Raw genomic sequence first — 12,077 nt, forward strand, 5'->3', positions numbered from 1 at the left:
ACAGCTCTGGTGGACACTGGACCCAACCTGGGCCAATCAGATTCTCTCACCTGAGTTCTTGAGACTCAGAACTGAGAGTGTAGGAGTCCCAGGCTTGGAGTCTCATCAATGCCCATAAATGACAAAGCACTAGCGGTACCACGCCTGACCTCAGGCTGCTGGGACCACCTGCTTCCTGTCCTCCTGAGTCAGCTGTCCCTTTAATTCTATGCAAAAGCCAGGATTCCTTTCCATTGCTTGCAAAAGAAGCAAAGAACCAAGGAAGCTTAACTGTCTCCTTTGCCCCAACATTCCACCAGCAGCTGTGACCCTAATCTTTTCCTGTCAAGTTCTTAATCAAGTTTTTCACAATCAACTGCACTCCCTTATCCTTCACCTACTTACTCCTGAGCCCACAGTAATTCAATAAATTTTACAAGTATTTATTTAGCATCTGCCTTGTGCAAGACTCTGAGGACACAAATGAGACATAGCCTGTGGCCTCAGGGAGCTCACAGTCTAGCTGTGAGGACAGGCACAGTAAAAAATAAGTACAAACTGCAATGAAGATTAAGGTAAAATGTGGCAAGGGTGATGGGAGAGAAGCTCACAGGGTTTTGAGAGGGAGGGGCTCACTGGAGGCTGGGCGTGTCCAAGCAGCATCTTCCAGCTCCGTGACAAAGAACACTTTTATGCACAAGTTCCAGTTCAGGAAAATAAAAATGAGCAACTTTTAATTTTTATTTGAAATAAAAATAGATTTAGTAGTACCTGTGAAAAACAGAATATATTATAACTATTTAGATTAACCACTGTATTGATAGGAAAAAATTTCAATAAGAAACTTGGCACACTGGTTTTCATCTGCTAAAATGTTACCAACTGGTATATAATAATAACTAGTTAAGTAGGGAGAATGCAAACCAAGAGGCTGACAGAGGCCTCATTTCCATAGTCAGGTCCTTGGTAGGCTTTATCCTGAGAATAGCAGGGAGCCATTGAGAGTTATTGAGCAAGAGAGGGGCATTGTCACTTTGGTGGCTAGTGTCAGGGATGGGAAAATTGCTCAATCCCTGGTCAGCCCTTAAATCCTAGCCACCTCCATCCCTGAGTTCATTGTAGTATTTACAATTCTTAAGCTGTCAGGCAAAGGGTGTGCAAAGGTTGTGGCTCAGAGGGAGAAATGGTGCCTGCTACCTACTGTCCCCAGCTCGCTGGCCCCAGGCTGAATGTAATTGTCCTCAATGAAACCATCATCATCCTCATCTTCACCGGCCTCCGGACAGATTCCCTTCCTTGTCCCGGGCAGTGGGCGATGCTGATAGCTGAGGCGGTATTTGCGGCAGAGGTGGCATTTGGCAGCAAGTGCAATGAGGAGAGAGAGGACCACAGCTCCCAGCACAACCCCCACCAGCACAGGCCATGCCCGGGCCCCAGAGCCTGGCCCAGGGGTCATGGCTGATACCGTGGGGAGCTCCGACGGTCCCACAATGGCTGCAGAGAAAGGAACAGCATTATGAATGGGCTCCAGATGGGCTCCCTGGGGAAACCGAGAGGAGTGGGGGCAGGGCCTTTCCCCCAACCCCAGGATCTAAGGGGAAACCACCCCCCTCTTCAGCTTCCCTCACTGCTACTCACTTTGGTTTGTGTCACTCATGGAGTAGCTGGAAGACACCGTGAGCCTTGGCTTGGCCAGAAGAGCCCTGGCTCCAAGCAGATCCCAGGTGATAGGCAGCCCTGGGGCACAGATCCTGAAACATACACACATGTGTGGCTGTCAGGGGTGGCCACAGCGCACACGTAGCAGGCCATATTCACAGTCGTGTTAGGGTGCTACACAAACGCTGGGGACTGGACAACTAACCATAAACAGTTGTTCACAGGAGAGAAACAAGCTGAGAAATTGGCGCTTTGGAAGGAAATATTGCAGGGTCCAGCTCTGGAAACATAAATCAATGCTGGAACTTACACTGAGCACACTGTATGATCCAGGTACCATGCTCACAGCAATCTGTAATGTCGGTGTAAACATTATTCTCTTTATAGATGAGGACTCTGAGGCCCAGAAGGGTCAACTAATTCAGCCAAAGTTCCAGCCCAGGGCCCAGTTTGCTATATTGCATGGTAAGCTGAGGATGGGAGGTGGGGGCAGAGGCAGTCCTGGCTCCCAGAGGTTGGACAACAGCAATTGCTTGGAGTTAACAAGCCAAAGTAGAAACCACACGTGGAAGACAGTGCCAATCCTCACCCAGAGCAGGGGGTCTCAGCATAGCCAGGGCAGACTTGGCCCCTCTGCTCCTGAGTCAGGAGCCCCTCTTAACCCACCTTTACCCTCAGCCCTTGAGGCACATCTGTCTATTCACCTGAGCCCTCAGAGGGAGGCGGTAATCAGGAAGTAGCCAAATATAGACCACCTGAATCAGGAAATCATCTGGATGAGAACCGCTAGGGCTGGAGAGGATCTAGAGAAGGAGCACCTGAATTAAGGGAGTATTTGGAGAAGAACATCTAGAGACCAGTGGTTCTCAACCTTGGCTGCACATTAGAATCACCTGGGAATCTTTTTAAAATCCTGATTTCTGGGCCTCATCCTCCGGATGAGTAACAAAGAAACAGAATTTCCGGAGGATGAGGCCCAGAAATCAGGATTTTAAAAAGATTCCCAGGTGATTCTAATGTGCAGCCAAGGTTGAGAACCACTGGACTAGACTCAGAGATGCCTGGAGGAGCACCTGAATCAGAAGGGGGTGGGGGGGGGGGACAACACCTGAATCTAGGGAGTATCTACAGCAGCGATTCTCAACCTGTGGGTCGAAACCCCTTTGGGGGTCGAACGACCCTTTCACAGGGGTCGCCTAAGACCATCAGAAAACATATATATAATTACATATTGTTTTTGTGACTAATCACTATGCTTTCATTATGTTCAATTTGTAACAATGAAAATACATCCTGCATATCAGATATTTACATTACGATTCATAAAACAGAAAAATTACAGTTATGAAGTAGCAACGAAAATAATTTTATGGTTGGGGGTCACCACAGCATGAGGAACTGTATTAAAGGGTCGCAGCATTAGGAAGGTTGAGAACCACTGATCTAGAGGAAGAACACCTAGGTTAGGGAAGTACCCGTTGGAGGACCAGCTAGGGCTAGAGATTATCTGCAGGTGGAGTACCCAAATCAGATACTCCTGGGGAGGAGTATCCAACCTAAGAAAGTACCTAGGAGATAAGCACCTAGTTTAGGGGAGTACTCCCCCATAGTCTTTTACACCAGTACTTTAATGAGACCTTCCCTCCTCACCACCAACTTGTCACCAAGTCCATCAGTTCTTCTAAATATCTCTGGAATGACTATTCCCTTCCTTTGCACCCCACTGCCACTTCTCCAGTCCAAGCTGCCTTCATCTTGTACCTTTACTCTAACAATAACCTCCCAACTGGTTTCGCCCCATCTCTAGTCCAATCCCCAGAGCAAAGGGCCTAAAGCCCACATCTGACCCCCTCACGCCCCTGTTTAAAAATCCAAGAGCTCACCACACCCAGTGCTGCATGCAAATTCCTCAGCCACACAATCCAGCACAAGGCCTTCAGGCCAAACTCTTCTTCCTCTTCCCACAGTTCCCTCTCCCCACACAGACACCTCCCACCTCAGCCACCCCCTCCCTTCTCAGTTTTTTTGAGTCCACCATCTCGAACGCTAAATCAGGCCACGCCAGTTGGTGCGGCTGTCCCAGGCCCCTCTGTATGACCCCTGTCACTGGCCTAAACCATAAACTACCAGTCAGAACTGGCCAGTTACTAGATGGGCAGCTCCCTGAGGGCAAAGACTGGGATGATTAACCTGGGCCCTGGGACTGCCAGAGAGCTTGGCACTTGGCTGCTCAGTGCCCGTTTGTGAGCTGAGTGAGGGACAGAGCTGAGAGTGAACATGGGAGTGGGGGTGAGGGGTGGGACAGGAGAAATTAGAAAGGACGGGTAAATGAGTAACATTCCGCGGGTGCCTACTGTGGGCCCCACACTGTGCACTGGGTCCTCAAAACACAAGATTCCGTTAAATGGAAATGAATTGAATTCAATTTGACCTTTCTTTTACTCCTGTTCCTTTCCTTCTGCCCTGTCCCTGTGGTTTCTTCCCAAGGACATTTCCCCACACCCACAGGCAGTCACCCCACCCCCTCAAGTCACATTTCTTCCACTAACATACACACACCTCCTCTGATCTTCACACACACACACCCACCCTGATCTGTAGCTCCTTTCCTGCTCCCAGGAGCCCTCAGGGATCTGTGGGTTCCTCCTCCCAGCCCCCCAATTCTTCCCCTCTGCTACCCACCTGTAGGAACTGTGCACAGTCCGTGGAGGAAGCTTCCGGCTGGGGCCGGCGGACAGTGGGCGGGGCTTGACTCACCTGGGGACGCCCCTGGTGGGGCTGAAGCTGCCGGTGAGGGCGGAGGGCTGGGCAGCAGGCAACGCCCACAACCGGGAGGACTAACTAGTCTTCCCAAGCTTTCGCGGAGAACCTTACGGCACAGGCCTCACCCCCACCCCCACTACTGGGGAGAGGGGGCTGGGCTGGTGCAGTTGGGATCCTGAGAGGAAGGGGTGGTCCTAGGCCCTAGAAGGGGCGGGCACTTCAGCAGGCTGCTGCTCAGGCTGGCGGCCCAGATGAGCAATGACTTACAGTGACAGGTACAAAGTCCGGAGTTGAAGAGGGAGCTTTGCAGACCTGTGAAGGCGGTGGGCCGGAACCGGGAGGCAGGGAGGATGGGGGGTAGGGCGGGGGGGGGGGGGTGGGGGGGCGGGTGTTGGGCATTCTTCCCAGGCAAAGCCAGAGAGGCCAAGGACACACTCAAAATTGCCTGCTAGTGTGTGTGTGTGTGTGTGTGTGTGTGTGTGTGTGTAGAGCGGATGTGAAGGTCAATGGGGAGTGGGAGTTCAAAGGTCTTTTGGGGATGGTATATGTATCTTGGGGGGGAGGGGGTGGTGGTTATGGTTTGTATGTGTGTCCAGCCTTCATCTGGATCTCAAGGATCCTGTGACCCCACAAAGCTAGCTCTGAATCTCCCTTTTGTTCTACTCCTTGTCCTTGAAGAGACGGTTCAGGAGTCACTTTCCCAGAGCCCTCAGTCTACCCTGGCAAGCTTGCTCCCTCCGGGTGGAGATGCCCAGCATTCTCTCTCATCATTCCCTCTCCTGCATGCCCTGCGCACCCTTTTTTTTTTTTTAATATATTTTATTGATTTTTTACAGAGAGGAAGGGAGAGAGATAGAGAGTTAGAAACATCGATGAGAGAGAAACATCGATCAGCTGCCTCCTGCACATCTCCTACTGGGGATGTGCCCTCAACCCGGGTACATGCCCTTGACCGGAATCGAACCTGGGACCTTTCAGTCCGCAAGCCGACGCTCTATCCACTGAGCCAAACCGGTTTCGGCTCTGCGCACCCTTTATCACAGCATTTCTCTATTTATCCTGTACTGATTTTGATAGGGGCAGAAATAGGATATTGGAGACCAGCTATAATGGTAAGAAATATTAACCATGCTTTGTTAACTGTGATTGTTTTGCTCTGGTTAAAGAAGCCGCATTCTAACCTGGCTGGGCGTTGCACGTGGGACCTGGGAGCTCACCTGGAAATGCAGCCCATGGCCCACCCTCCCCATCTGTACCCTTTTGCCTACTTCCCCACGTAATCTTTGTCCTTCTACCTAATATAAGCAGCTGGCTATGCTGGGGGGCAGAGCAGATTTTTGTGGACCACCTGCTGCTCTCCCATACTGCCGGCATTATTGGAATAAATGCTCATATGATTCAACCCTGTCTCTGCTTAATTGACTCAAGTAGTGACAGGCAGCACAGACCCATTGATTGTCCGGTTATAATTCTTCCTGGGCTGCCTCCCCCATTAACCCAGAAGCTCTCTCGGGTGGAACCAAGTGTTAACAGTCTCTAGCTTGCCGGCACCTGGCACAGGGCAGGCTCTCGGTGACTGTGTAAGGGAGGAAGGACTGCATGAGCTAAGCCATGCGGGCACAGGATTCACAGGGTCCCTCAGGCCACAACCCGAACAAGGACTATGCCAGTGATGGCAAACCTATGACACGTGTGTCAGAGGTGACACGCGAACTCATTTTTTTGGTTGATTTTTCTTTGTTAAATGGCATCTAAATATATAAAATAAATATCAAAAATATGTCTTTGTTTTACTATGGTTGCAAATATCAAAAAATTTCTATATGTGACACGGCACCAGAGTTAAGTTAGGGTTTTTCAAAATGCTGACATGCCGAGCTCAAAAGGTTCGCCATCACTGGACTATGCCCAGGGGTGGCAAGTGGGGCAAGACAGAACTGTGGCCTTGAAGGACCTTGGATTTTTTAACATGGAATCTGAACTCTTCCAATGGCTCCTTCCTAGGTCTCCCACCCCATCTGGTGCTTGCCTTTCATACTCTCTCCCCCAGCCACACCAAACCGTTCTCCACTCCTGGAACCCACCATGCTCCATCTCCCAGGCTCTGCATGCCCCATTCCTGGGGCCCCTGATTTCCCCTATCCCTCACCTTCAGCCCTTCCCCCAAATTGTCCATCATCTCTCAGGCTGATTTTCTCCCAGACCTACTCATCACTCAGACCCTAGTTTAGGCCATCTTTATATAGATGGCCTTCCCTTACTCTCCCTAGTCTGGGTTCCTCCTCCCACCCTCAGTGCCCCCTCAGACTTGGCACTTCTCTCCCTTTGCCCTGACCTCTACTACTGTGAATTTCTCTTTATTTGGCAGGGCCTCTTGTGAGTCTGGAACTCTGGGGTTGGGTCTGCATCTGTCTCATTCCCCTTCAAGTCCCCAACATCTAAAACAGCAACAATAAATCCTTCTGAAATAAGTGAATAAGAGGAAAGTGAATACTACCCGTGATGGGACAGTGAGGAGTCAGGACGTTTGGGGGTTTTGCTTTGATTTTGAAGCAAGGAAATCATAGGTCTCAAAAGGTATTCATTGAACACCTGTGCTATTTGTTTGTTTGTTTGTTTTTAAAATTGAGGTATTAATATAACATAACCTAATTCACATCACAAAAAATTCACCATTTTAGTACACAGTTTCGTGGCACTTATTATATTCAAAAGGTTGTACAACCATCACTGTATCTAGTTCTAAAATATTTTTGTCACACCAAAGGATACCCTCTACCCATTAAGCACTCACTCATTTCCCCTGTACTCCAGGCTCCAGCAACTACAAAAATCTGCCTTCTCTCTCTATGGATTTGCCTGCTCTGGATATTTCCTACAAATGAAACCATACCTGTGCCAGCTTTTTACTGAACTATTTCATTTAATCCTCATAACTACACTATTAGATATTAATTAGCCTGATAATAGATGAAGAAACACAGCCGTAAGAAGGGAATTAGCAAGACATTCCACAGAATAAAGCAAGGAAAGGTCTGCACATCCGTCAGTCAGTCACTTGTTTAATGAGTATTTATTGATCACCCATCACAGAGCCACAGCCAGCCCATAGACACGCATTAGAATATAGCAGAGGATGACCTGTTGGGTCCCCCACAGCATGGAGAGCAGAGAGCGGGCTGGATATCAATACCACTAGCCCCTCAGCCAGAGCTCAGTGCCGTGAACAACCTTTACCACCTTCCATGGCGGCCCTGACAACCTTGTAGTGGGCACTGTGCTAGCTGCTGGGGACAGAGTTCCCGCCACCATACAGCTTTCATTCTGGTGGGGAAGACAGACAATACACAAGAAATAAATAAGATCATTTCAGATCACGGTGAGGGCTATGAAAAAATACAATAGCTTCAGGTGATAGAGAGCTGTGAAGGGGGCTGATACTTTCCATTAGTCAGAAAAGGAGGGTATTCACTGAAGAGGGGATGTTTGAGCTGAAATCTGAATAATAGGGAAACAGCAACCATGCTCATCTAGGGGAAGAGCATTCCAGGAAGAGGAAACAGCCCTGACAAAGACTGACAACCAGGAGCAGGGCTGGCTTGTTCAAGCAATGTCAGGAGCCCAGCTGGATGGAGCACAGTAAATGGGGAGACATGGGAGGAGTTGCCCTAGGGGGCTGTCAGCTCATGTCGGGCCTCATCAGGTCCTTCCCTCCATGAGATGGGAAACCATTGATGATCTAAGCAGAGGACTGAGGGAATATCCTCCGGCTTCTGTGTAAAGAATGGATTAGATGAGCCAGGGTAGAAGCAGGGAGGCCAGTTAGAAAGCTGTTGCTATCATCCAGGAGAGAGGGGCTGTGGCCTCAGGGTGCTCAGGTAGAAATGGGGAGAAGTGCTCAGGTCCTAGATATATTTTGAAGGTGAAGCTTATGTGATTTGCTGACTGGATGCCAGGTTTGAGAAAAAGAAAGGGACCGCGAAGAACTCCAAAGTTTTGTCCTGAGCAGCTAGTAGGATAGAGATGTCCTTCACTCAAGTGGAAAGACTCCAGAAAGGAGGGGTTTGGGAGGGCAACCAGGACCTCAGTTTTGGACATGTTAGATGTGAGATGCCTGTGAGATATCCAGGTAGCATCCTAAGTAGGCAGTAGCATAAATTTGGCCAGAATGCAGGGGGAGATAAAGGCTAGAAATAAAAAATTTGGGCAGCAGCAAAATGTGGATGATTTTTAAAGCCAGTTATCTAGGTGTCAAGAGAGAAGAAGGCTGAGGGATGACTTCTAGAGCACAGCAGGAGGGGGAGAGGGGCTGAGGAGAAGCAGGAAAGGAGACTGAGGCATGGCCAGCAGCATGGTGGGAGGCAGACATGTGAGAGAGTGTCCTGGAGACCAGAGAAGAAAGTATTTCAAGGGCAAGAACTTGGCAGTTACGTCAAATGCTGGTGATAAGTCAACTGAGATACAGATTGAGAACTGACTTTGAAATTGGCCAGGTAGAGGTCACTGGTGATTTTGGTAAGAGCAGTTTCACTAGTGTTGGGGACGAATGCCTGACTGGAGCAATGCACCAAGTATGGGAGCAGAGGAAGTGGTGAACACTTCTTCAAAGAATTTTGCTATAAAAGGATCAGAGAAGTCCTGGTTGGGTAGCTCAGTATCAGGACAACACCAAGGTTGCAGCTTTGATTCCTAATCAGGGCATATACAAGAATCAACCAATGAATGCGTATATAAGTAGAACAACAAATCGATGTTTCTCTCTCTCTTTCTCCCTCTTTCTCTTTCTCTCTCTCTCTCTCTCTCTCTCTCTCTCTCTCTCTCTCTAATAAATAAATTTTTAAAGGAGCAGAGAAGTGGTGCAGTCACTAGAGGCGGGGGTGCAATCATGGAGGATATTTTTTTAGGCTAGGAGCTGTTACACCATGTGTGTAGGCTGGCCAGAATAATCCAGGAGAGAGAGGAAATTGATGATGCAGAAGGATGAGAGAGAAGGGTGTGAAGTCCTGAAGGCATCAAGGGGTATGGGGTCAAGTGCTCTGGTGGAGGGTTGACCTTGGGCAGGAGCAGGGAGAGTCCCTCTGAGGAATGCAGAGCATACAGGTGAAATGATGGGAGCCTTAGGAAGTTTTCTTCCCAGGGCTTCTGTTTTTCCAGAGAAACAGGAAGCAATGTCATCAGCTGAGAGTACAGTGGTTCTGGGGTTCAAAAGGAAAGAGAAGGTGTGAATTGGTCATCCACAGCCTGCCAGCATGTGATAGGCTCACCAGGTAGCACCTGGGAGTGAGCAGTCAGTTAGGGTGATTAAGTGTCTTTGTTTTCTAGCCACTCCAAGTACAGGTGGGGAGAAGATGGAGAGAGGGTGGGGATTTGTAGGCAAGCAAGTGGTTACCATGGTGGCCCATGAAATCTGGGCCCAGTAAAGAGGGAAGTGAGGACAGGGTGGGGAGGTGTGAGGAACCCTGAAAAAGTGGTAGGATCAATGGATTTTAGGAGAAATTGCTGGTGGAATAGAGAGATGAAGTTGAAAAAATAAGAAGTGATGAGCAGATGGTGGCATAAGGAAATGGAGGTTTCCAGGAGATGCAATTCTTGATAAAGACAAGCCCAGGGATATGAACCATGGAGTGGTTCTGAGGTGGAGCCTACAGACCTATGGGGGTCTTACTGTTATCTGAAGCATGTGATTAACTCAACCTTTTGCATGAGAGGTCTCATGATAACATGTTAATGGCTCTACTAAAAAATGGCAGAGTCAGTATTCGAATCCAGGTCTTCTGACTCTAGGTCCAGCATCTTTCCAGTTATATATCCCAACTACATCCCTTTGCTCTGTTAAACTAAAAATGTTTAACTTCCACAGCTGAAAGTCTTTTGTAAGAAAAGTTTTCCCGAGCCAAAATTGCTAGTCCAAGATGGATCTTAGGCATGGAGTCTAAACCACCAACAGCATGGCTGCATAGAAAAGACAGCACGTCCGTCCCCCATCCCAGAGTTGTGCAAGCCTTTTATACATCAAGTGGGTGGAAGGGAGAAGACAGGTATACCTGTCTGAAAGAAGTTACCTGAGCTATAGGCAAAGGGTTGGGGGCAGGTAAAGAGGACCAGCTTTGGGATAGCTGAGCCCTCATAAAGAAATGTCCATACCTCTAGGTTAGCTGGGGCAGCAGTCGGGAAAGCCCTTTTGTAAACAAGCGGGCAGGGGTGCAGGGCTGGGAAGGGGGGATGCGCTCCTGGAGTGAGATGGGGCCTAACTAAAATAATCTTGGGAAATAGCCACCTGGAAATTAATCCAAAATTCCAACAGGCAACACAGGAATTCGAGAAGTCTTTTGTTAGCTGGTCTGCAGCCATTAATAGATTAATAATAGTTCCTTCTATTTCTCTCGGTCTCTGGCCACTGTGAATTATTTTAGAACATCTCAGAATTTCTTTCTTAGCTCCCATGAGTAAGATTTGCCATCAAGGTGTTCGATTCCTCACAATCATTTGGAGTGACAGAAAGCTACCTCTGCCTTTCCAAGATTTGATTATATTTCCCAAAGGAAATGAATGGTGAGCAAGAAAAAGAAGGGAGTGTCTGGGTTCCCCACCTCGCACGCACTTCCTCCTCCATCTGACCCAACCCCTCCCTGCTGCAGACCGGACCCGGGGTCTTCTCTTCGCCTTAGGGATATTGTAGTTCCCCTTTGAGAAGCTGATGGGACCAGGGAAATGCACATGTACATCCAATCACAAATATGCTCACAGGCCTGGCTTGTAGTAGGTGCCCAATAAAAACTTGTCTGCTGAATGGTTAGATTTCCAGGGGGCTCACTTGCTCCCTCCAGGTTAAGAACTGGTGTTAACCCTTTGCACTCTGAGTGCAGTACTCTCTTCTATTGTAAACAGGTGCTCCTTTGACTAGATAGAGGACCCCTTCTTCTTTGCAACCTCTGAAGGGACCTGCCCGTTTCCATTTCCAACCACTCCCAGGCTCCTGGCTGTAGAGTCAGCACCTCCCTAGGACACCCAGCAGTTCAGCCCCTCCCTCCCCGGAGGCTGGCCTTTCCCAACTCCTGCTCTGCCACTGATGATGTGGAGTCCCCAGCATTCAGCGGGGACTGGGCTTGAAGCTTGATGAAAACATGCGGCCCACAACGAATATTTTTGCAGCCCAGCCAATATAACCGTATGTAAGAAACGTTTTAATAAAAATTCCGTAACTTAATTTTTACAATATCCAATGATACATAATTATTAATAACGAACTACAACGTTCACTAATGACTGATTACTATAATCGTGTTGCATTCATTTCCCTTACGCACCTTATGCACAGGCACACCATTTCTCTCCACTAATACTAGCAGCGAATATTTTAGCAGCCGATTGCCACGTCATTAGTCTTGTACTGACTTGTTTGGTATGTGCAACAGGAAATATTTCACTTTTGGAAAACAAGAAAAATAGGTTTATTTGCATTACGCTTATTAATTTGTGCAGCTATTGTTATGGGTTAGCTGAGCGAGATAGACCACCGACTCAGAATTTAAATTTTGAGAGCCTTTATTAAGCTGACCAGCTGACTGCTAGCCGTGTCCTTCCCATAAGAGCACACAGCTTGCAGTGCAGACCAAGAGTACAGCAAGACCTTTTATCTGCAACACTACAAAGTATTTTTTTTTTAAAAAAAGAAA

General features: G+C 48.3%; 1 protein-coding gene across 1 annotated transcript; it reads right to left on the reverse strand.

The window, feature by feature from the left end:
• Positions 1 to 688: 688 nt before the first annotated feature.
• Positions 689 to 4,387, reverse strand: LOC308514976 (type III endosome membrane protein TEMP). The gene is made up of 3 exons (XM_081085325.1): positions 4,321 to 4,387; positions 1,618 to 1,730; positions 689 to 1,473 (listed from the first exon to the last, which is right to left on the reverse strand). Exons 2-3 carry the CDS (start codon positions 1,634 to 1,636, stop codon positions 1,151 to 1,153), a joined length of 342 nt encoding a protein of 113 aa, XP_080941451.1. The 5' UTR covers positions 1,637 to 1,730; positions 4,321 to 4,387; the 3' UTR covers positions 689 to 1,150.
• Positions 4,388 to 12,077: the final 7,690 nt, after the last annotated feature.

This window comes from Myotis nattereri (assembly GCF_964212035.1).
Source record: "Myotis nattereri genome assembly, chromosome: 3".
NCBI lineage: Eukaryota > Metazoa > Chordata > Mammalia > Chiroptera > Vespertilionidae > Myotis > Myotis nattereri.